General features: G+C 39.0%; 1 protein-coding gene across 1 annotated transcript in view; it reads left to right on the forward strand.

Moving 5' to 3' along the window:
• LOC128736154 (tyrosine-protein kinase Drl) overlaps positions 1-26,242 on the forward strand; it is a 180,677-nt gene that overhangs the window by 140,667 nt on the left and 13,768 nt on the right. Inside the window, exons 9-11 of the mRNA XM_053830634.1 lie at positions 6,795-6,950; positions 7,654-7,870; positions 18,352-18,431. Coding sequence (XP_053686609.1) covers positions 6,795-6,950; positions 7,654-7,870; positions 18,352-18,431 — 453 coding nt within the window. The remainder of the gene's footprint in view (positions 1-6,794; positions 6,951-7,653; positions 7,871-18,351; positions 18,432-26,242) is intronic.

Raw genomic sequence — 26,242 nt, forward strand, 5'->3', positions numbered from 1 at the left:
AACACTGGCCAATAGAATGTAATCGCAGTTTACTGAATTCTGAACAGACATTTATATTTTCCGGATCGCAAGATTCGGGCTCAACTAGTTTATATATATTTATCTACTACTAGTTCAAAAATTGCAAAATTTTAATGGCGTATTATGATGATTGTACAATTTTGATTTAAAACCAATTTTCTGTGTGGCTCTGAACTTTCAAACGCGTAGGCCGTCTTACCTTTTACATAATGCACCTTTCGCTTTTGAAGCTTTAGATCCACATACGAAATTTGTTTTCAATCATCAATATGGAAATATCAATATGGCGTTCAGAAATAATTTCTTGACATTTTGATATTAATATCACAACATTCCAGTTGGTAAACTGCTGGGTAATGCGTAACATCGGTACTTCGCGTAGCTGCAGCTATAAAATAGACCTCTCAGCGGTCATTAAGCCACTTACCCAGCAACTCCTATCCCTACCTCCTCGTGGTACCAGCCGGAATACGAGCAACCTTTGTAGAGATAACCAACCCCGGTGGAAACTAAGGTCGTGTACCGACAGGGAACGAGGCACACATGCATCCGCTGAGTGTTGGCAAAAGGAACAGCCTTGCGAGCTCTGAGCACATCTCGCCATGAGGCGGCTCACGACGGTGATCCCACTGCACGGTGAATCGCCGTTTCCGTACCAGGTAAGCGGCTGTATCCCAGGTTAGGGGCGGCATACAACAGCGACTGATTCGGAGTGGGCGGTTGACTTATGAAACACTGTATCTCGCCAGCTATACCCAAGACGGCATGTCGCAGTAAAGCGGCATGCCTAAAAAAACTTATGCTATGAACAATTCAAGAAATGAACTATAACGAAATAATCGGTATGGACCCGGGCAAAAAAACGATCAACGATTATTGGAAATTTGGTACTTGGAATGTCAGGACTCTACTTGAACCAGCACGCACAGGTATCCTTGCAAGAGAGCTGCAGAAGAAGATGTTCGAGGTTGCAGCAATACTGTGCGATGGTCGAAGACGGAAGAACGCGAATTCCGCGCAGTAAATACTATTGGGGGCACGACATTCAAGTAACATATTTACTACAGTGGTGGTAATAAAGCAGAGCATGGAGTCAGATTCGTATTACATGGAAAACAAATGAAGCGGGTCATTAGGAGGAGGCCCACTAATGACCGTCTATGCGTGTTCAGGATTAAGGGCAAATTATTTAACTACAGCCTGATAAATGTGTAAGCACCGACGAACGACAAACCCGATGACGTTAAAGAAGAGTTCTAGGATCTTCTCGAGAGAACATATGGAGATGACATAAATGCCTATTCTGTATTTCGAACGGATCTTTATTTCTTTCGACTTGTTTCGAACGAGTTATTTTGCACATTTGATTTTGCTGGCGGAATGGAGAATACCATCAACTTTCGTTCGAAAAAAACAACCCGTTCGAAATACAGAATAAGGGTGATAGAGATATTCATCGGGGATACAATCGCACAGGTCGGACGCGAAGAGTTCTTTCGTCCCGTTATTAATAGAGAGGGTTTCTATCCTATCACAAACGACTTTGCCGCCGCCAGATGAATGACTGTCGGTAGTACATATTTTGCACGATGGAACATTCGGAAGCACACCTGGAAATACCCTAATAGAGAGGCCTGCTATCAGATCCGTTTTGGTTGATGGCCGGCACGTTTCTGATGTCACAGAAGAGGGATCCTTCTGGGGACCAAACGTCGACTTTAATCACTATCTCATAATAAGCAAAATCCACGTCCGGCTCTCCAACGTATTCAAATCGAAACCAGCGGAAATAGTTGCTGCAGAGTACTCTCGGAAGACTGATTGGCGGATCGGTGAACAACTTGGAGAGAACCTGAACGAACAGTGGAGGCACATCTATGATGCGGTTAGTACTACAGCACGAGAAGTTTTGGGTACTACTGCTGTAGCCACTTCCAGTGAGTGACTTGACGCAGAGAGGCAATGAGGCACTGATGAGAACAATCGAACCAGAAGTGACATATTGGTTACAGATACCGAGATACCGAGATGCTAGAGTTGCCGTAAACAGACTTCATCGTCGCAAGAAACGCCAGCACTGGGATCGCGTTTTGGTGGAGACGGAGAATTGCTTCGAGAGACATAATATGAGAAGCTTCTTTAATACGATCAACGGAATCAGGAACCGGACCGTACCAACTCCTGTTATGTGCAACGCCAAGAAGGTGCCCTGATTACCGAAAAATTGGAGGTGGCTAGGCGTTGGAAACAACATTTGAATGCATTGTTAAATGGTGAACAAGATGGAGCGATTAACAGAAGTAGAAAAGCAGCGAGAGAGATGAAAAACGGCAAAGTAGCTGGCAAGGACGGCATCGCCGCCGAACTTATGTCGGGAGCGAAGGGCTGTATTATACAGTTCATCAGGTTACACTAAAGGTGGACTGAGAAGGAACTACTTACAGACTAGTTGGAAGGTTTCATATGCCCTTTTTTCAAAAAAAAACCTCAAACAGCTCTCCTCAATTCTGCATACAAAATTCTCTCCCGTATCCTGTTTCTCAGACTGAGGCCGTTGCAGGAAACCTTTGTTGCCGAATACCAGGTGAATGCGGTTTTCGAGAGGGACGCTTCACAACGGACCAAATGTTCACCTTGCGACAAATCCGCGATAAATTCCGGGAATTCAACTTGCAGACTCACCATATGTTTATAGACTTCAAGGCGGCGTACGATTCAGTTAATCTAAATATGCTATGGCAGATTATGCTTGAACAAGGTTTTTCAACAAAACTGGTTAGCCTGATACGTGGTACCCTTGATGGTAGAAAGCGGGTAAGACAACGAACTCGTTTGTGACGATAGATGGTTTGAAGCAAGGTGATGGGCTATAGAAGTTGCTATTTAACATTGCATTGGAAGGTGCTATTCGAAGAGCAGGCATGCAGAGAAGCGGTATCGTCATCACGAAATCTTATATGCTCCTAGGGTTTGCGGATAACATCGATATCATCGGTGTTAACCGTAGAGCTGTGGAAGAAGCTTACACGCATCTTAAGGAGGAAACTACGAGGATAAGGCTTACCATTAAACTCGCACAAAACTCACGTTCCATAAGACGCTAGTTCTCTCAGTGGTACTCTACAGCCACGAAGCGCAGACGTTAAAAGAGAGCGACAGACGAGCTCTTGGCGTTTTGAGCGTAAGATCCTGCGATCGATTCTTGGCGGCATATTAGACGAAGAAGTGTGACGCAGGCGCATGAATCATGAAATATACCAAGTATACAAAGATGCGGATATTGTGAAGCAACTAGAACATGGCAGGCTACTAAGGGCTGGCCATATCAAGGATGCTGGATGAGAGACCAGCGATAAAAATATTTAGCAGAGAACCCGACAGACACAGACAACTTCAAGGCAGACCCCGTACCCGTTGGATGAGTGCTGTTAACGTGGATGCAGCGGGTGGTGGGAGCAACTGGAGAGCGGCAGCCCAAGACCGAGAAACGTGGAGATGGCGCCTGAATTCGGCACAGATTCGATAAGCGGAATGCCGCCGAAAAAGCACAGTAAAGTAAGTTCCTGTCCAAAACTACTATGAATAATTCTCGTTAAAACGGGCCACTGATGATACATAATTACACTTTTAATACCTCGAAACAATAGACTCGTCGTTCACCAAGGGGCCCGACAGTTTAAAAACATGTGGAATTGTTAGCAAATCTTGAGATCTATATCATTTTCCAACCCTACCACCCGGATACATTCTCATTTCATTGGACGTAACATCACTCTTCACATCGATACCAAAAACTCTGGTCATCCACGATATCATCAACAACTGGAACGATATTCGAAACCATACGAACATAAATCTAGATCTGTTTTTAGAAATAGTGGAATTCTGCATAGACTCCAGCTACTTCCGTTACAATAACCAGCACTACCTCCAAATATTCGGAACCGCGATGGGTAATCCTTTATCGCCAGCCCTCGCAGATTTGGTGATGGAGAACCTGTTAAACACAGTAATGCGATTATTAGATTTCAAACCACCACTCATTCACAAATATGTCGACGATCTGATACTGGCCATACCACCGGATAAAATACAATACGTCCTGGACACCTTTAATAGCCACAATTCGCATATACAATTCACATACGAATCAGAACAGAATAACAAAATACCGTTTCTGGATATGTTACTCATACGAACCGAAAATCAGCACATAAAAACTGAATGGTACATGAAACCAATTGCCAACGGAAGATTCTTAAACTACAACTCGTACCACCCGTTACATCAAAAGTTAAACGTAGCGAAAAATTTCATTGACAGAGTCAATCGACTATCTACGAACCTCGAGAAAACAGAAGTTATATCAATCATCGACAAGCAATTGAGCCTAAACAGTTACCCGAAAGGCCTACGCCGAAGACTCATTAACCATATGAATGAGCAAAACCATATACTTACCAACACACAAGAAAACTCAAACAACCTGGAATATACTTACCATTCAATAACATACATACCACACTTGTCAAACAAAATTGACAAGCACCTGAAAAAAGAATATCCCAACATACGGCTCGCAAATTACAGCAAAAACACAATTGGACACATCTTGTTCCCACGGATAAAGGACCCAGTACCACCGGACTACCAAAGCAACATCATTTACAGCATACCATGCACCAACTGCGACGCCTGCTATATAGGAATGACAACAAACAAACTCAAAACCAGGATTAGTGGACACAAAACACATTACAATGCACTAGACAAACTACTAACAGAAGACACCACCAATGACACTGCAACCACGGAACTTCAAATAGACGCACTTAAAGAAAAGACAGCACTAATGGAACACAGCATAACTTTAAACCATAGATTTGATCTCGATAACACAAAAATTTTAGACAGACACAGAAAACAACGTTCGCTACCGTACTTAGAAGTATGCCATATAATGTCAACACAGAATAGCATAAACAAACGCACAGACACACAGGGACTAAACGCCATATATGCAGGAGTAATACACACACTAAAAACCTTCACAAACTAAAACTGTTATAATCAGATTTCAATACACAAACGTCACAGTGATGTCAGTTCGAAATAGTGATAGCCAACACACCAAGCAACACACCATCCGCGCAGTGACCCGAATAAAACAAACCACAAAACCCCGCTTTCTGGACCAGACTTCAAATGCAAACAAAACGCAAAACGTACCTTATATTTCAAATTCAATAAAATACAGTAAGTAAAAGTCACAAACAACACAGTGATAGAAAGTTAACCCAAGCTCCTTAAAAAAATAGTACAAAGTAGACGCCATGTTATTAGGTTGCACAATAGGAATACGACACAAAGATATGACAAAAAACGATTAAGCTTTTGTTAGTCCCATCATAAGTTACAGCTAGAAAAACCACCTAAATTATTGTACAATTCCAGAATCCTTAGAAAAAGGTGAAATAAATCACCGAAACGTCGGATAAGTAAAAGCAAAACAATCGTTTGCTAAATCCACTTGACTGAAAGCCGAAAAACCGTCAAAGCATAATAATTTACAGTCGATAAACGCTCCCTCTACATATATATCATTTTCTAAATTTGCAATGAAGCAACCAACAAATTGTACGGTCCTGTAAAGAAGAAGAACTGGGCCTTTAAATGGAATAAAATCATTTGGCGGCCTTCTTTTATTTGCTCGCCATATTTAATTTTATCAAAAAATCACCGTTTTGCCATGAACTCTCCAACCGCTTTTCATTTTAAGACCAGCATTGGAAAGCTGAGAAAAAAAACTATAAGAAACATTCATAACATTAGGTGCGCATTGACATTATCTAAAAACCAGTTATCTGTAGCGTATGAAACAATTAATTTATCTGTAGCAATTTGACAATTTGACAATTCTCATGTAATGTTAAATCTTACTACTGAAAGTTAAGTCTTACTACTGAAAGTGGCATTTTTTCTCAGTTTTTCAATTTTTTTTCACTTCATTTAAAAACCCTATCCTTCTTTTTTACAAAAACGTGTCGTTTGTAGTTTATTTCAAAGCAAATTTTGGCAGCAAACCTTGTTACAGATAAGTCGTTGTTTTATTTTGTTAATGCCTATGCACGCCTAGTTTTATTATTGTTTCTTGTAGTATTTTTTCTCCGTTTACCAATGGTGGTAAACTTCCTTAATTTTATTTACCGTCAATATTACGTAGCTTTTTACTTTATAACATAGACCTAAGTTTCAGCAATCAAATAACGGTCAAGTCGTTATTATTCCTTAAACTGCGCCAGAATAAATTTGCTATAAAATGTATTTCGCAACTTTCCAACATCCAGGACGGCATCCCCACAAACTGCCGCATGTATGAATGACAGTATCACTACGGGTAACAATGAAAGCCAATAACTAACAAGCGGAAAAAGTGGTCCAAGCGCCCATAAAATTGAAACCGAAACCGATGCTAGCTGTTGACATAGAGATTATTTCCCGCAGGCAACATTGTGTTTTCGTTTTGCCCACTGCCTCTCGGTTATCAAAACAACTTTTTTTTCATTGTGCCATGTTCACCCATACCCACTTCTACGGCAGAAGTGATTCTGTAAATTTACATAAATTTTCCCCTTAGTCTCCATCAGCCCAAAACTCTCGATCTGCCGTACCCTCGAGAGCTCCTCCTCGCCATGATATGCAATCTTCTCACATTCTCAGGAAGCTTTCCGTTCGACCCATCGTTTCACGTACATATCTTCTTTTCTTACCAGATACCTTCAAAGCTGCCGGGATATCGGCATGCAGGGCTCAGGCGTGTCGCTAAGCACCCGACAGCTGGTGGATTTCGGCCTCCAAGTGGCCCGTGGCATCTCGCATCTTCATTCACTCGGTGTGCTGCACAAGGATGTTGCCACCAGGAACTGTGTGTAAGTATGCCAGCGACAGCTGCGTGGACGACGACGACGACGACCGGCAAAGAGAAGGAACCGGTTATGCTTCCAATGCTATTTTAGGAACGACGGTGGACGAAAAGTCCATGATATGGAAATGTAGCCCAAATTATGACGTCTTTGCGGAAGAACACCCTTGTGGGAGCAATGGATAAAATAATAGGAGGCCGTTGTAAAATATTTGCGCATTTTAAAGTGGTGTAGATTGTAGGGAGATGTAGTCTTACAGTTGTACAACTTTGATCTAATTTCATAGTGTGCAAACTTTAAACATAAACTTTAATTCTCTATAATTATGGTAGTAATAACGTTTGATTATTAAATTTAGATAGGTTCGTTAACTTTCAGACGGCAGCGATAAATGTCTCGACTAGCAAGAGTGAGTGAAACATAATTGAATTTGACTCCGTCTTTGTTACCATCGTGTATTCCTAAATCGCCACCTCTTTCCCATTTGTGAGAGGTTTCTAGAAAGAGACATCAACCATGTAAAGTCCCCTAGGAAAGATCTACACATATTATAGTGTACACATTTTCATAAACAGTAGCAAACTTGAGGCAAAATTTCCGTCGGTTATGTCTATTACGAGTTTCACCTTCCGCTCCCTCCATTGTATAAAACCGCAATTCAAGTAAAATATTTCTTCCGCTTTTCTTCGCCACGTGCGTACTTTTGCAGGCTCGATTCGGAGCAAAATGTACGAGTCTGTGATAACGCATTGTCGCGTGATGTGTTCCCAAACGATTATCATTGTCTCGGCGATAACGAGAACCGGCCGATCAAGTGGATGGCACTGGAAACGCTGGAGAAGAAGTTCTACACCACATCGAGCGACATCTGGAGCCTAGGGGTGCTACTGTGGGAGCTGGCCACACTTGCCGCCATGCCGTTCGAGGTGAGTGACAGTTTCGGTCAGTTTAGAAACAAAGAATTTCGCTTTATTTTTATTTCAGCAAGTGTCAGCCACAATCACATTACCAGAACACTAAAGTTTAATTTGATTTGTTTGTTTTTGTTTGCTAGTCCGACCATAAAATATCCATCATTACCAACTATCTGTCTTTGTGTGCCTAAAGATAAGAGATGAATCGGACTTTAAAAGACATGGACGTAAGGTTTTAGGAACTGAAAACAACAATTACAAAGTGCAAGAAGGCATTTTCCTGCAATAGAAAATAATTGTCAGTATGTGTTTAGCAACCTCTTCGTGCAATACAGTAATGACCCGATTTTGTCACCCCCATGATGAATTTAGGGGTGACAAAAACGGGACAGTGACAAAATCGGGTATTTTTTCAATCTTTATTTTTTTGCAGATAACTTAGAACGTACAACATATATTTCATTCTGATCACTTTTAGGACATTTCGCACTTACATCTACCTCTCTGTGGACATTTGTCACCTGTTCACAGCAGTCCCACAGGTATGAAAACACGCGTTTTTTAATTGCGCCGAAATGGTTGATTATACTGGTTAACTATGTTCATAGAAATTTAATAGCGTAAAACGCTCTTTCTTATGGTATGAACGATTCTTTGATTAACCCCCCTAAAAGTAAGATAGAAAATTTATTTTTCAAGCAGTAAGAGATAGAGCAAAACAATGTTCTACAACATTTTTGAGAAGATTATTATAAAGAACTTTGCTAAAAAAAGTTACCTTCTAGCTATTATAGTTGTGGAGATAAGAAACAATTTTTGTGAAAACTACATGATAATCAACACAGTTCTTTTCGCAGTGTTTTAACACATTTGACATGTTTGAAAATGATTTTCAAACTAAGCTTTTGATAAATCAAAAGCGTAACAAAATCGGGTAAAAAACGTGACAAAATCGGGGGTGACAAAATCGGGTCAAAAACGTGACAAAAACGGAGGTGACAAAATCGGGGAGTGATAAAATCGGGGAGTGACAAAATCGGGTTACCACTGTATCACTGACTTGAAAAGAAAAAAAATAAAGGGAAGAAAATGAAAACGAAATAACAACCATGTCCTACTAACAGAAATCATGTTAATTTGAATGCCAATCCAGAAAAATGCGCACAAAAATAAACCACACGTAAACAGTTGGATGTACCATACACGATTAGCTCATTTATGCTTAAACGAGTAAACTATTTTCACGCAGCAGAAGAGCTCATTAATTTCAAGCTAACGGTTAATGAACACGATGCAACCACAGCCGCTGAAGCTCGCTCAATTTAGGGATTCACTAGCTGCTGATGATTGTTCCTTATTGCTTCTTGCTTATGCACTATTATGGTTAGAGAGAATTCAAAAACAGTTTACCCATTTTGTGCTTTGAAGCGTACTCCGCCTCTTGCATCGCGTTTATGCCAATTGGCCTGGAGTTTGGCTCTGAACAAAATACTTGAAAATGCAACGAGTGTTTATTTTTAGTGTCCTGTGAGGTTGGGTCGATTGTTTTGTTTTACTTTAGAGTACCAATTCGGTCGTTTCTCACCAGTGCGAAGTTCCGGCTCCGGCTACATATAATTTGTAGTTCCAAAGATTTTCGAATTTCGATTTTAGACTTTCGATAATCCAAATTCAACTTCGGGTTTATGACTTTCGACTTTTGGTGTTCGGTGCTTGGTTTTTGACTTTTAGTTTAGTCTGTGACTTTTGACTTTTGATTTTCAATTTTTAATGTTTCATTCTTGAAGCTCTTCAGTTCTCGATCTCCTATTTTCGATGAAAGATGATCTGCTTCCTAGTTTCGATGTTCGATGTTCGGTCTTCCATTTTCGATTTTCGGTTTTGGATTTTCACTCTTCGACTTACGATTTTCGATTTTCAATTTTCAATTTTCAATTTTCGGCTTGTGGTTTGTGATTTTTAATTTTTGCTTTTCCGTTTTCGATTTTTCATTCTCGATTTTCATTTTCTATCCTCTTTTTGCAATTTTCAGCTTTCGATTTTCGATTTTCGATTGTCGATTTTCGATTTTCGATTTTCGATTTTCAATTTATAATTTTTGTACAGTTGGACTTCGATTTTGGCATGGTTCGATTTTGGCATGCCTCGATTTTGGCAACAAAAGTATTCGTTTTTGGCAACACAAGATATTTTACTTCCAAAAATATGCTTAAATATCAATTAGTTTTTGCATACATGCTTTAAGTGATGAAGAAATGATGCCCTCAGTATGTTCGTGAAAACAAGTTATGAGGTTTCGAACAATAATATTTTTATTACTGTAGGACTACGTCTCACTGCAGGGTGTCAATGACTTATTTCCACCGGACGGAGAGCTCTTAGCGGACTTTTCAAACATAAAATTTTTGCAATCGTTGATTAAGGATATCTAGTCAATTTCTAAAGCATCTACATTGAATTTTTTCATATCGAAAAAGGGTCTCGATTTTGGCACGGTTTCGATTTTGGCAACATAGGCGACACACATTTGTTGCCAAATTCGAAATCCTTCTGTATTTCGATTCTCCATCTTCGATTTTCAATTTTCAATATTTATTTTCAATTCCGGATTTTCGATTTTCCATTCCCGATTTTCGATCTTCGATATTAAATTTCCGATCTCCCATTTTCGACTTTCGTTTTTTGTATGATTTTTGATTTTTAATTTTCGATTTTTCATTCTCGATTTTCGATGTTTACCATTTGTTTTACGATTTTGGATTTTTGATTTTCGATTTTTGACTTTCAACTTTACATCTTCGATCTTCGGTACAGTAATGACCCGATTTTGTCACCCCCATGATGAATTTAGGGGTGACAAAAACGGGACAGTGACAAAATCGGGTATTTTTTCAATTTTATATTTTTTGCAGATAACTTAGAACGAACTACATATGGGTCATTCCACGGGAAATTTACAGTCAAAATTTTTTTTCTCTTCGGAATATTTTTTTTACGTTCTTTGTTCAAAAAAAATCGACACGTATTTTTGTATTTCGATGTTACTGTTGGAATTCGCAAGATATGATTTTTTAAAGTATTGTAATCCGAAAAAATCACTATTTTTTAAATACTGATTGTAAACGTAGTTTGTAATATCAAAAAATGACTTTCTACCAGATGTGTTCACTATTCCACAGGCTTTCAAAATTCAATTTTTTCAAAGTTGGAACTTTTTTTTCTCGATTTTTTTTACTTTAAAATATTTGTTCATCTTTCTCGAAGAAGCATGCAAAATTTGGAAATGGAGAAATGAAAACTCTAGAAGTTATGAATTTTTATATCGAAGCGCGCACGTTAATGCAAACGAGCGGACGAACACGCGTGCTTCAACGACACGTTACACTTAATAGCATCAAAGGCGGCCTCGTTATGAAGCTGCCCGTAGGTTAGAACATCGATTGAGCATTACCGCTCGCTTCACATTAACACACGCGCTGAGACATAAAAATTCATAACTTCTAAAGTTTTAATTTCTCCATTTCCAAATTTTGCATGCTTCTTCGAGAAAGATGAACAAATATTTTAAAGTAAAAAAAATCGAGAAAAAAAAGTTCCAACTTTGAAAAAATTGCAATTGTTCATAAAAATGCACTATTTAACTATTGAAAAACAATCGAGAGAAGGTATGGTACACCAATTTTGAAAGCCTGTGGAATAGTGAACACATCTGGTAGAAAGTCATTTTTTGATATTACAAACTACGTTTACAATCAGTATTTAAAAAATAGTGATTTTTTCGGATTACAATACTTTAAAAAATCATATCTTGCGAATTCCAACAGTAACATCGAAATACAAAAATACGTGTCGATTTTTTTTGAACAAAGAACGTAAAAAAAATATTCCGAAGAGAAAAAAAATTTTGACTGTAAATTTCCCGTGGAATGACCCATATATTTCATTCTGATCACTTTTAGGACCTTTCGCACTTCCTTCTACCTCTCTGTGGACATTTGTCACCTGTGCTGTGAGGTCCCACAGGTATGAAAACACGCGTTTATTAATTGCGCCGAAATGGTTGATTATACTGGTTGACTATGTTCAGAGAAATGTCACAGCGTAAAAAGCTCTTTCTTATGGTATGAACGATTCTTTGATTAACCCCCCTAAAAGTAAGATAGAAAATTTATTTTTCTAGCAGTAAGAGGTAGAGCAAAACAATGTTCTACAAAACTTTTGAGAAGATTATTATAAAGAACTTTGCCAAAGAAAGTGACCTTCTAGCTATTATAGTTGTGGAGATAAGAAACAACTTTTGTGGAAACTCCACGAAAATCAACACAGTTCTTTTCACAGTGTTTTAACACATTTGACATGTTTGAAAATGATTTTCAAACTAAGCTTTTGATAAATCAAAAGCGTGACAAAATCGGGTAAAAAACGTGACAAAATCGGGGGTGACAAAATCGGGTCAAAAACGTGACAAAATCGGGGGTGACAAAATCGGGGTGTGACAAAATCGGGGAGTGACAAAATCGGGTTACCACTGTATTTGATTTTTGATTTTAGATTTAGATAGAAACGGTTTTCGATTTTTGATTCTCGATATTCATCTTCCATCTTCGATTTTCAACTTTCGATTTTCGAATTTTGATTTTCGTTTTTCGATTTTCGATTTTCGATTTTCGATTTTCGATTTTCGGTTTTCGATTTTCGATTTTCGATTCTCGATTTTCAATTTTCGATTTACGATTTTCGATTTTCGATTTTCGATCTTCGATTTTCGATTCGATTTTCGATTTTCTATTTTCGATTTTCGATTTTTGATTTTTGATTTTCGATTTTCGATTTTCGATTTTCGATCTTCGATCTTCGATTTTCGATTTTCGATTTTCGATTCTCGATTTTTGATTTTCGGTTTTCGATTTTTGATTTTTGATTTTCAATTTTCGATTTTCGATTTTCGATTTTAAATTTTCAATTTTCGACTTTCAATTTTCAATTTTCGATTTTCGATTTTCGATTTTCGATCTTCGATTTTCAATTTTCGATTTTCGATTTTCGATTTTCGATTTTCAATTTTCGATTTTCGATTTTCGATCTTCGATTTTCGATTTTCGATTTTCGATTTTTGATTTTCGATTTTCGATGTTCGATTTTCGATTTTCGATTTTCGATTTTCGATTTTCTATTTTCGATTTTCGATTTTCGATTTTCGATTTTCGATTTTCGATTTTCGATCTTTGATCTTCGGTTTTCGACTGTCGATTTTCGATTTTCGATTTTCGATTTTCGATTTTCGATTTTCGGTTTTCGATTTTCGATTTTCGATTTTCGATTTTCGGTTTTCGATTTTCGATTTTCGATTTTCGATTTTCGATTTTCGATTTTCGATTTTCGATTTTTGATTTTCGATTTTCGATTTTCGATTTTCGATTTTCGATTTTCGATTTTCGATTTTCGATTTTCGATTTTCGATTTTCGATTTTCGATTTTCGATTTTCGATTTTCGATTTTCGATTTTCGATTTTCGATTTTCGATTTTCGTTTTTTGATTTTCGATTTTCGATCTTCGATCTTCGATCTTCGATCTTCGATCTTCGATCTTCGATTTTCGATCTTCGATTTTCGATTTTTGATACACGATTTTTGCTTCCGATCTTCGATTTTCGATTTTCAATTTTCAATTTTCAATTTTAAATTTTAAATTTTAAATTTTCAATTTTCAATTTTCAATTTTCAATTTTCAATTTTCAATTTTCAATTTTCAATTTTCAATTTTCAATTTTCAATTTTCAATTTTCAATTTTCAATTTTCAATTTTCAATTTTCAATTTTCAATTTTCAATTTTCAATTTTCAATTTTCAATTTTCAATTTTCAATTTTCAATTTTCAATTTTCAATTTTCAATTTTCAATTTTCAATTTTCAATTTTCAATTTTCAATTTTCAATTTTCAATTTTCAATTTTCAATTTTCAATTTTCAATTTTCAATTTTCAATTTTCAATTTTCAATTTTCAATTTTCAATTTTCAATTTTCAATTTTCAATTTTCAATTTTCAATTTTCAATTTTCAATTTTCAATTTTCAATTTTCAATTTTCAATTTTCAATTTTCAATTTTCAATTTTCAATTTTCAATTTTCAATTTTCAATTTTCAATTTTCAATTTTCAATTTTCAATTTTCAATTTTCAATTTTCAATTTTCAATTTTCAATTTTCAATTTTCAATTTTCAATTTTCAATTTTCAATTTTCAATTTTCAATTTTCAATTTTCAATTTTCAATTTTCAATTTTCAATTTTCAATTTTCAATTTTCAATTTTCAATTTTCAATTTTCAATTTTCAATTTTCAATTTTCAATTTTCAATTTTCAATTTTCAATTTTCAATTTTCAATTTTCAATTTTCAATTTTCAATTTTCAATTTTCAATTTTCAATTTTCAATTTTCAATTTTCAATTTTCAATTTTCAATTTTCAATTTTCAATTGTCAATTTTCAATTTTCAATTTTCAATTTTCAATTTTCAATTTTCAATTTTCAATTTTCAATTTTCAATTTTCAATTTTCAATTTTCAATTTTCAATTTTCAATTTTCAATTTTCAATTTTCAATTTTCAATTTTCAATTTTCAATTTTCAATTTTCAATTTTCAATTTTCAATTTTCAATTTTCAATTTTCAATTTTCAATTTTCAATTTTCAATTTTCAATTTTCAATTTTCAATTTTCAATTTTCAATTTTCAATTTTCAATTTTCAATTTTCAATTTTCAATTTTCAATTTTCAATTTTCAATTTTCAATTTTCAATTTTCAATCTTCAATTTTCAATTTTCAATTTTCAATTTTCAATTTTCAATTTTCAATTTTCAATTTTCAATTTTCAATTTTCAATTTTCAATTTTCAATTTTCAATTTTCAATTTTCAATTTTCAATTTTCAATTTTCAATTTTCAATTTTCAATTTTCAATTTTCAATTTTCAATTTTCAATTTTCAATTTTCAATTTTCAATTTTCAATTTTCAATTTTCAATTTTCAATTGTCAATTTTCAATTTTCAATTTTCAATTTTCAATTTTCAATTTTCAATTTTCAATTTTCAATTTTCAATTTTCAATTTTCAATTTCAATTTTCAATTTTCAATTTTCAATTTTCAATTTTCAATTTTCAATTTTCAATTTTCAATTTTCAATTTTCAATTTTCAATTTTCAATTTTCAATTTTCAATTTTCAATTTTCAATTTTCAATTTTCAATTTTCAATTGTCAATTTTCAATTTTCGATTCTTCACAATCTTGATTTGATTTTCGATATTTGATGTTTTATTTTCGAATCTCGCTTTTCGATTCGATTTTTCGTAACTTGCTTTTTCGATTTTTGATTCTCGAATTTTTTATCTACGATCTTCGATTTTCGATTGCATGTTAATTTCCGTTGTTCAACTTTCGATTTTTAATTTTTAAATCTCAATTCAAACCATCTTCAAACTTCAGTATTCGATTTTTGATTTTCAGTTCTCGCTCAGATATTTTTGATGTAAGATTTTCTGCTTCCTAATTTCGATGTTCGATCTTCCATTTTCGATTTTAGGTCTTGGATTTTCGATCTTTGACTTTCGATTTTCGATTTTCAATTTTCGGCTTTTGGTTTGTGATTTTTGATTTTGGCTTCTCGGTTTTCGATTTTTGATTCTCGGTTTTTATATCTTCCATTTTTGTTTTGCGATTTTTAGCTTTCGATATTCGACATTCCTTTTTCGATTTTCGATCCTCGATTTTCGGTTTTTGATTTTTAATTTTCAATTTTTGATTTTTGAGTTTTGATTTTCGATTTTCAATTCTCGATTTTCGATTTTCCATTCTGGATTCTCGATTTTCGTTCTTCGCCATTTGCTTTCCGATTTTGGATTTTGATTTTAGATTTTGACTTTCAATTTTCCATTTTCGACCTTCAGTTTTTGATTTTCGATTTAGGATTTTCCATTCTCGTTTCTAGATTTTCGATTTTCCATTCTCGCTTTTCGATTTTTGGTTTTTGAATTGTGATTCTCGATTTTTTATTTTCGGTATTCTCCTATCTTCGGCTCTCGAGTTTCGATTTTCAGTTCTTGATGTTTTTTCCCAGATGTTTGATTTTCGACTTTCGAGTTTCGTCGTTAGATCTTTGATTTTTACTTACAAATATCTTATAAAGTTTTTGGCCCTCCGGTTGACAATTGAAGGGAGAGGGGCGAAAAAAAACAACGAAAATTTTTCAATCGAGCAAAAAAAATGCGTTATAAGCATTTTCATTTCAAATTTAAACGTGAAAACCAAATCTATTCTTGCTTCGTATATTTACTTCTCCATTCTTCATTCTTCATTCTTCATTCTTCATTCTTCATTCTTCATTCTTCATTCTTCATTCTTCATTCTTCATTCTTCATTCTTCATTCTTCATTCTTCATTCTTCATTCTTCATTCTTCATTCTTCATTCTTCATTCTTCATTCTTCATTCTTCATTCTTCATTCTTCATTCTTCATTCTTCATTCTTCATTCTTCATTCTTCATTCTTCATTCTACATTCTTCATTCATTTCAAGTACATAATTGAGGAGCTTTCAACAAATTGAAGTTTGTTTTCTATTAAACCGGTGAGCAAATTGGATTTTCTATCGACCCACATAATCGCACAGTACCGAAAGGACTTGAACCAGGTAAACGGGCACCTTTAGTTTTCGGCAAATCGAACCACTAGATTGCAATCGAAATCGAATCGTCAAGCAACACGAACATGAAATAAACATGCAGCTGAAAGCTTAATGCCGAAATTGAATTAAATTTGTGCCAAACATTGGCCTATTTCCCAATCGCCCAACAAATCCATAAAAGCACTGCGATTACTTTCACGATAACGACGACCCATGTCGATTCAGTGTCGCCGCCGACAAGACAAGATTTCCTAAAAAGGACGAACCCATTCGTTGATTAGTTTTTGCTGTCGTGCCGGACCGAAAGGAAATCAAAACAAATGAAACGTGCTCACGGTTTCAGCACGAAATAGTCGACCATGCGGGGTGAATGAAACGAACGCGACACGACACAAGTTGGCAGGCTCGCTGGCTGGCTGGGCAATTAATTAGGGCTTTAGTACAAACAAATTTTACCACTCCATTAAGGCAACACCTACACCAAACCAGAACTAATGGGCTGCATGCCGTCATCTAGGTCATGTGTAGAAATAACAAATGTGCACTTTCCCATCGGGCGGCCCATCTAGAATCTGTTGGTTGGAGCACACTCGCAGTCACATTATGTTCGATTATGAATTAATAATAAATAACCATCAATTAATTTAATTAATTCGTTCCCACTGTTTTCCCATCTCGGTTTTACGACTTACGCCAGTTCTATACGGTTTGGGGAGCAGCTCTTGCTAACTGCTTTTTGCTACAAACGCAGAGGATACGATGGCCGTAATCGTAATTTTGTCGTTTTCGTCCTGTGGTGTCATAAAATCGTTTGTTTCGTTCGTCCTTCTTCCGGCAGCTCACTCAAATTGAACTGAGTGATTCGAAGTAGCATTTATTCACTGCTCGTTAAAATAAACATAATTCATAACTCGCTATTCCTTACTGAACTGCTGCAGGGATGAATGCTGACTAGAAACCGGTAAATTCCCGTAGGGTGATGTGGCTTTCGGATTTGCCAGGTTCGGAATTGTTGCCAGGTTGTAGTTAAGATGTCGACTATTCTAATTTATTCAGAGTAAATTTGTCCATTATCAACGTAACAAAATTGCCTACACTGGACAACCCTGCATCCCTGTTTGGCACCATTACATACCGTGTGGTGTGTGGTTTAGTCTTTATAGCCTTCTCGTGTTATGTTCATATCCTACTACATCCCCCTTTCACCCCCGGGTTCGTTCCGAATGCTGCCGGCTGACTGAACGAACCATTTTGCTAAGTCAGTCGGCCATAAGATTTTATAGCCATTCATTTTCCGCTGCCGGGTCGCCGCTCGAGCGTTAGTAGAGAGGCCGGTGAGGGGGGCTCATTCTCTGCAAATAAGCTAAGCTTCTGCGAGGGGACTCGGGCCAGGAACTAAATTACTTTATTGGCTCCCCAGCTTAAGGTTTCTTAATCACAGTGTTTCAAATAGATAGCTTTTTTTCTTGCTACTGCATAGGTAGACTACATCCAAACATGTAGCATTTTTTGGGGGTTTATGAATTTTACGCTCGATCAAAACGAATGTGTAAAAATCCACTGCCGGGTTTGGGAAAGTAGAGGGGTTACTGCGAGTACGGAATCCAGAGGGAAAAGCAGTAAAATTATATCACGAAACTAACCTTCGGTTTTTTATTTACTTTCTCACTTACTTTTGACCACCTGCGGTTAGGCGCAAAGTGTCGGCATTGCCTTGCCGAGATCTATGCTGTAGGGTGTCTTTGCGGTATAACGTTTATGAACTAACAGCTCTCCTTCTCTTTTGGTTTCTTTTCCGATTCGTGCATTCAACAGGAGGTGGATTCATTTGAGCTGGCAGCCTATCTACGAGATGGATATCGGTTAGCACAACCAGTCAACTGTCCGGACGAGTTGTAAGTATCTACAAGATGATTGCCGCAAGGACGTTAAATATCTAAACATGAATAATTCGAAATGAATTGAGTTTGGTCTATATATTTACGGACAGTAAAACAACTTTCTTTTGATATTATAATTATTAGTTATTGTAAATATTTGGGTAATACAATGAGGGTGAAAGATTTCGTTAAATTAAATAAATAATAGATGAGCTTTAGATTGAAATGTGATTCTGCGTTAGTCATGTTATGTAATAGCAATCTATGGAATGTAAGCATCTAAAGTTATTTTTGAAACCAATTTTTAATTCAAAATTAGTTCTCGTGAGTCTATTTTGTGAAGTATTCTTGTTAGATTTAATAGAATCGTGCCACTAACTTAATCGTCCGAACCTAGATTTTTTTTGTATGCCAGAAGGGCATTGGGTTAAAAGGCCACTGCGACAGTCTTAATGATCGTCTTTTGTGGCAGGCCCCGATTTCTGTACACAGTTTGCGGACCGCTCATACCCATTGATGGAGTTGAGCGGGATAGTTGTAATCCTGTGCCCCAATTCGGTACTACATGGTTTATAAAGCCAATGACCGTTTTGGGATTTAGGCTCCATACCTTATATGGAGTAAGAAGGAAACTTCCTAAGAAGTTGTGCCTTGATAATGCAAGAGCTCCGCAATAGCAGAGCAGATGCACTGAACTGTCAGGTTCAGAGTTACAAAAGCGGCAGGTGTCGGATGATACCTTGCCGATATTCTTTAAATGATAAAGAGCGGGGCTGTGTCCTGTTAGGAGTCCCGTGATTGTGCGTAGTTCACTACGAGTTAAATGGAGTAGTTTTTTAGCTACTGCAGGGTTTGGGTAGATAAACTGTTTGGCTTGTCTACAACCCTGTGTTTGATTCCAACGGGATGCTATTTCTAGCTTTTCTCATGTCATCAGTTCGCCTTTCACGGCGGATGTGGAGGTGCCCAGAAACGGTTCAGGACCAATAAATTGCTGAGCTGATCCTTGTCTTGCTAGGTTGTCAGCAAATTCATTGCCCTCGATTCCGAAGTGACCGGGCACCCAAAGTAATAAAACTTTGTTTTGGCGGGAGAGCTCCCTCAATGCTGTGCTGCACTCCCAAACAAATTTGGACACGGATTTGGCGGACTTAAGTGCCAGTAGTACGCTTGGCTGTCCGTGAAGATACCGATTTTCGCATGCCTGTACTTTCGTTTCAAGCATATTGTTGCACAGATGTATATTGCACATACTTCTGCTTGAAAAACGGTGGGCCACTTTCCTAATGAGATAGTTTCCCTGATGCCGGGTCCGTAGACTCCGGAGCCTGTGCAGGCCCCCATTTTTAAACAATCTGTAAAAAAGCAGATAGTTCCAGATGGAAGATCGGGCCCTCCATTATTCCACATTGAGCGATCTGTTTCAATCACCTCATATGGAACGTCCATATTGGGCCTAGCTTCCATGCAGTCAGAGACTCAAGTTACTAAGGGTGTCAGATTGAACTCCCGCAGTATGCGAAGATGACCGATTTGGTCACCTTCGAGAATAGTTTTACTCCTTTGCAACCGTAGTGCGCCGAGCTCTGCTTCCTTCTTCACATGAAGATGCAAAGGCAGTAAGCATAGCATTGCCTCCATGGCTGCAGTAGGTGTTGTACGCATGGCACTGGTAACTGTAAAACAGGCCAGGCGCTGAACTTTGTTTAGTTTGGCTTAGGCTGTCACCTCATTCACCTTTGGTCACCAAACGACTGCAGCATAGGTTATCCTAGGCCGTGCAATAGTAGTATATGACCCGCAGACCGTTGCGCAAACCACCGTGGTCTAATTCCCGCTTGCAGCAACTTAAACGAAAGCGATCCCTTGCATTACGTAAATACTGCAGACGCCGCAATACCATTTTGAAGCAGAGTTTCAATCATACCAGTAACTTGTATCGCAGATATAATCGTTACCTATATAAACGGTATACCCATTGAATACAGTGTAACATCAGGACGAATCCGAGGGTCTTCTGGTCATTCGTAAACAAAAAGAGGAAAGAAGATGGATTGCCGAAAGATATGTTTCTGGGTGACTATCATGGAAGCACGTTGTCAGAGAAATGCAGTTTGTTCGCCCAACATTTTCAACACAATTTCCGAGACTCCGCCGCTACCATGGCGCAAACCAACGCGGCATTAACTAGCATTCCTGTAGATGTCCTCGATTTCAATCTACCTGCAATAGCAGATCGAGACATAGAAGCTGCAATTGTGAAACTAAAGTGTTCATTTACCGCTGGTCCGGATGGAATTCCATCATGCGTTTTAAAAAAATGTGCAGCTGTTCTAATACATCCGCTATGCCTGCTGTTCAATTTGTCGCTTCAGCAAGGGGTATTCTCTACAACTTGGAAGCTTTCTGCTATGTTTCCTGTGCATAAAAAAGGGGACAAACGTAACGTTAAAAATTACAGAGGCATTACATCTCTTTGCGCAGTTTCGAAAGTTTTTGAAATTCTAATACACGATGCTCTATTCGCTAGCTGCAAGCACTACATCTCTCCAGAGCAACATGGTTTTTATGCAAAACGCTCTACTGCTACAAACCTTGTACAGTTTACCGCAACGTGCATACAAAATATGAGCGCGGGTGCGCAAATTGACGCGATCTACACCGATTTAAAAGCAGCATTTGACCGAGTTGATCACAGTATCCTGCTGGCAAAATTGGAAAAGCTTGGAGTTTGTTCTGCGCTAGTACAATGGCTTCAATCCTATCTTTTAAATCGAATGCTCTATGTAAAGATAGGTAATCAGCAGTCTGCATATTTCACGAACCTCTCCGGTGTTCCACAGGGCAGTAATCTGGGACCACTGCTCTTCACGCTGTTTTTAAACGACGTTTCATTGTTACTCCCGGAGGATTGCCGATTACTTTTTGCTGACGACGTGAAACTGTTCAAGATTGTCAACGATACTGCAGACTGTTTAGCGCTCCAGGGAATGGTTGATATTTTTCTTCGGTGGTGTTCCAGCAACCTACAAACGGTTAGCACCGAGAAATGCAGTGTGATTTCGTTTTATAGAAAATCTTATCCGATTACGTTCAATTACACCATATTTGGTAAGACGGTAACTAGAGTAAACCAGGTTCGTGATTTGGGCGTTACTTTGGATACTTCGCTCTCATTTAAGCCACACTATAACGAAATAATTGCTAAGGCGAATCGACAGCTTAGATTTATATTCAAAATTGCTGAAGAATTTCGGGACCCCATGTGCCTTCGATCACTTTACTATTCCCTGGTGCGTTCCGTCCTTGAGACCAACTCGGTTGTGTGGTGCCCATTCAATGCTAATTGGATAGCAAGAATTGAAGCCGTTCAGCGAAAATTCGTGCGATATGCTTTACGATTTCTTCCATGGCAAAATCAACACCAGCTACCACCGTATGTAGAGCGCTGCCAACTTCTTGAAATGCAGACTTTGGAGCGAAGGCGGTTCGAAGCTCAAGCTGTCTTTGTGGGAAAGGTTTTATCTGGCGTGATCGATGCACCTGTTATTCTACAACAGCTTAATATGTATGCACCCGAAAGGACTCTAAGGCCCAGAGATCTGTTGTACTTACCTCAGCGAAATGCAACGTACGGGTAACATGACCCTATCCGCTTCATGTCGACAAGCTTTAATGCTGTAGCTGATTTGTTTGATTTTAATATTACCGTAACAACGTTTAAACAACGGCTTCGAAGATGAATATGTTTTTTTTTGTGTATATCTATACTGCTTATTTTGTGCTGCTTATTAATCATTAAAACTACTATTGTCAGATGATGTATTTTATAACAAATAAACAAATAAACAAATAAACAAAAGGCTAGTTGAGGTTTCAATCCCCAGGTTTTGCCAAACAGTGAGCTGCATGCCCAGATAGCCGAAGTTGCTTTCTTAACAGCATAATCTAGGTGGGCAGCGCAGTTCAGTTTTTTATCGAGAATTATTCCGAGGTGTTTGACTTCATTACTGAAGCCCAGTCTGACACCATTCAGTATAGGGGGAGTAATGGTATGTTTACTTCGCCTAGTGAATGGTATTACGACTGTTTTGGTGGGGTTTACATTAAGTCCCTCTTGTGAGCACCATAACATGGTGGTGTTCAGAGCTCCTTGCAAGCGATTTGACAATACTGCGTCAAACTTACCTCTGACGATAAGTACAACGTCGTCGGCGTAAGCAATGGTCTCATAACCAAGCTTGTGAAGGAGTGCGTCGGCCACCAGTGATCAGAGCAGGGGAGAGAGAACTCCTCCCTGTGGACATCCTTTGATCACCGAAATCGTGACCGACGTATCTCCCAATGATGCTGTAATTTCTCTGCTCGAGAACATTGCTTGAATCCAGCTCATTGTAGTGTGGTCGATTCTCTTTTGACAGAGAGACGTATTAATTGACGCGAAGGACGTGTTATCGAAAGCGCCTTCAATATCAAGAAAAGCACACAGTGCCGTCTCTTGATATTTGAGCGTTTTCTCAATTAACGTCACTAAGCTGTGCAGTGCGGTTTCCGTAGATTTACCGTGTTGGTATGCATGTTGATTTACATGTAACGGAGAGTTTTTTAAAAACTCATTGCGGATATAGTTATCCGTGATTTTCTCCATCAGCTTAAGAAGCGTTGAAGACTTATCCGGTCTGAAAGCCTTAGGCATGGTTTTGTCTTTTTTGCCAGCCTTAGGTATGAACACCATCCTTACTTTCCGCCAATTCTCCGGGGTATATCCCAAAGTGAAACTGGCTCGAAAGAGGTTGATGAGCTCGGACATTATAACACCGTCCTTTTTTTGTAAGAAAATCGGTAGAATACCATCCGGACCTGGAGATTTCATTGGTTCAAAAGAGCTGAGTGCCCAATTGATCGAAGCAGTAATTTGATTGTTTACGGACAATCGGCGTGCAAGTAGAACCGAATCATTTGGCACATTGTGTAATGACCCATTCCACTGTTACCCGCTTATGTTTTGTCCAGTGGTCACTGTCGAACCAAGGAAGTGCGTGTTCATCAGAACTTCCAGAGTTTCCCTGGTGGTAACAGTAAGACTCCCATCCTCTTTTTTCAATTGCCCTAGACCATTGCCATGGTCCTTAGACATCACTTTCTGCAGACGCGTAGCCTCTGGCAGAGTTTGAATGCTTTCGCAAAATTCAACTCGTGATTTCCTTTTGGCTTTGCGTAGCTCAGCGTTGTATTTGGTGAGGGAAGCTTTGTAGTCTTCCCAGTTAGACGTGATTTTGGCCCTGTTGAACAGCCGCCTTGCCTTCCGACAGAGATTGCTAAGCGTCTCATTCCACCAAGGCACATCACGGCAAACTGTTCGCGTGTTTACGGGACAGTTTGTGTTATACGCGTCTGTGATCCTACATTGCAGGTCACTAGCGGCGATATCCAGCTCAACTAGAGTTCGTATATTGTTGTGACAGGAATTACGTGAGGCAATCAGATGATCCCTAAAGGACCTCCAATTGGTTTTCCTCGGATTACTGAAGTGTTCTCTCTTTAGAGGATTAGCCTCGATGTCGAAAATGATATGTCTGTGGTCTGATAAACTTGGTTCATCAGAGACATGCCAATTTTTGACTTTCTCAGCTATAGAGGCGCTACATAGAGTAAGGTCTAGGACCTCTTGTCTGATAGCGTTTATAAAGGTGAGGTCATTCCCTACATTGATTATTAGAAATTTGACATCGTTAGAAATAAGATATTCAAGTAGGTACTCACCCCTGTTATTTGTGTCCTAGCTGCCCCATATCGTGTGGTGCACGTACGGCTTGTTGACTGCCCTGCAGTACCGCACAAGTTCAGCAACCTCGGGCGTTGGTATTTCGTCCTTGTCCCCTGGAAAATAGGCGGACGCAACGACTATCTCCTGCTTCCCTCTAGTCGTCGGGACTACCACCGTTATGGCAACGACATCGCGTTGGATGAATTCTGTAATTGGAGAAAATGTTATTTTCTTATTTAACAGAATGGTAGTCCTCAGCTTGGACTGTGTATTGCAATAGATCAACTTACCATTAGCGCCGGATAGACCGAGGATTGTGGTATCGTTAATCCATGGCTCCTGGATCAGAGCAGCACTCAGCTGCTCATTAGTGAACCTCCGGCTTAGGACACTAGATGCGCACTTGGCATGGTAGAGGTTCACCTGAACGCAGCGAAAGCTGCTTATTTTGTAGCAGGATTACCGTTTTCAGCTTGATCCAATGATGGATCGAGCCTTGGCGTACGGATACCAGCAGCGTTTTCGCTGAGTTGAGCGGCCGAGTCGCCCACACCGGCAGGCTTCGGTTGCTGCAGGCGACAGGCCACAGATGTCCGACCCGCACTTAACGGCGGATTGAGCCTCTGAGGTTTGCTATCGACTGGTGGTTGCTGCGTACGCCTCTTGCGAGGTTTTCGCTGCGCCCGTCTAGTCTTCGCAGGAATGCATTGTTTAGGTGGCGGCGGGGCACTCCCGGATGGAAGTTCCGCACTTTCCAACCTCAACGTTGCGGAATTGAATGGTCTTGGTGGTGGCGGGGCGCTCCCAGAAGGGAGTTCCGCTCGTACCTTCCTCGACTTTGCAGCAGAGACTGTTGCGCCTGTGTTGATCAGACCTCTGCCAACCTGTCGCATGCGTGCTTTGCCAAACATGTAGTTTAGCATAAAGCGCTGCTCGGTGATCTGGCTTGCCGATTTTTGGACAACCTCCATCAACAGTTCGACTGTATTTCCAAACACATTGCGACGGCGTATCTGCCACGCTTGTGTCGAAAAGCCGTCGTTCTGATTCTGGAGGAATCTCAAAATTTTCTCGTTCGTGGTGCCGTCACTGTCCTGGAAGTACCCTATGAAGGTATGTGCCTTCGGTAGGTCTTTCGTGTCGTAGGCCCGTAGTTGTGCCCCTTCCCACGGGACGAGAGTAGATGCCGTTTGCTCCAGCCATTTGACCGTGCTCTGGTCAGAGCACGCCAGTGTCAGGTAGCCGTTCTTGAACTGGCAGCTCCTGAACTTTGGCCTAATGTCTGAAGTCTCCTGGTCAGCAATGTGATCCAGAAGAAGGGCGCGGACAGTCTGAAGCTGATCCGTAGTTAGCAGGGAAACGGGATAATCAGCCGTAGTTATGGCTACGCTGAAAGCATACACGATTTCCCTGTATGTGCACCCCGAGGGTGGTTTTGATGCCGAAGGACCCGCGCAGGCTCGGCTGCGTGGTCTCTTTTTGGTGGGACCTTTGTTGCAGATATTCGGGGACGCCGTATCAGCAGATCGTTGCCTTTTGGTAATGACCAGGTCCCACTGGGCAGACTGGCTGGCCGGCAGAAGGGCGAGTTCCTCCGCTTCCTCCTTTGAGTAGCCCTTGCTACGATACCACTTCAGCCGTCGCCGTTGCGCATTGGAGAGATGCTTGGTCACATCTCCGGAAGCCTCATTTTGCCCTTTGACTTCAGGCAGCGCCGCTGGATCGGGAAGGTTATCCGCGTCACTCTCCGCATTCCCGGTTGATGAGTTTAGGATCAGGGATGAAGCCGAGAGTCCTCCTTCCAGCGACATGCTGTCGAGGTTAAAGTCCTCTTCCATCCCTGTGTCCATCACTCCACCAGTATCGACCGTGCCGATCGGACTCCGGTGTTTATCACCAACTCTTGGGGGTCGTTGGTTGTCCCATCAGCTATTTTTGTAAGGTTCTCTGCTGGGGAGAAAATCAACTGTCCTTTATCAGTTTGGAACAGAGGGAGCAATTTACTGCACAGAGTGCTCTGGTACCATGCAGGCTCCGTTCGACCTTGGGAAACTTTATT

The sequence above is a fragment of the Sabethes cyaneus genome, chromosome 2 (assembly GCF_943734655.1).
Source record: "Sabethes cyaneus chromosome 2, idSabCyanKW18_F2, whole genome shotgun sequence".
Classification (NCBI taxonomy): domain Eukaryota; kingdom Metazoa; phylum Arthropoda; class Insecta; order Diptera; family Culicidae; genus Sabethes; species Sabethes cyaneus.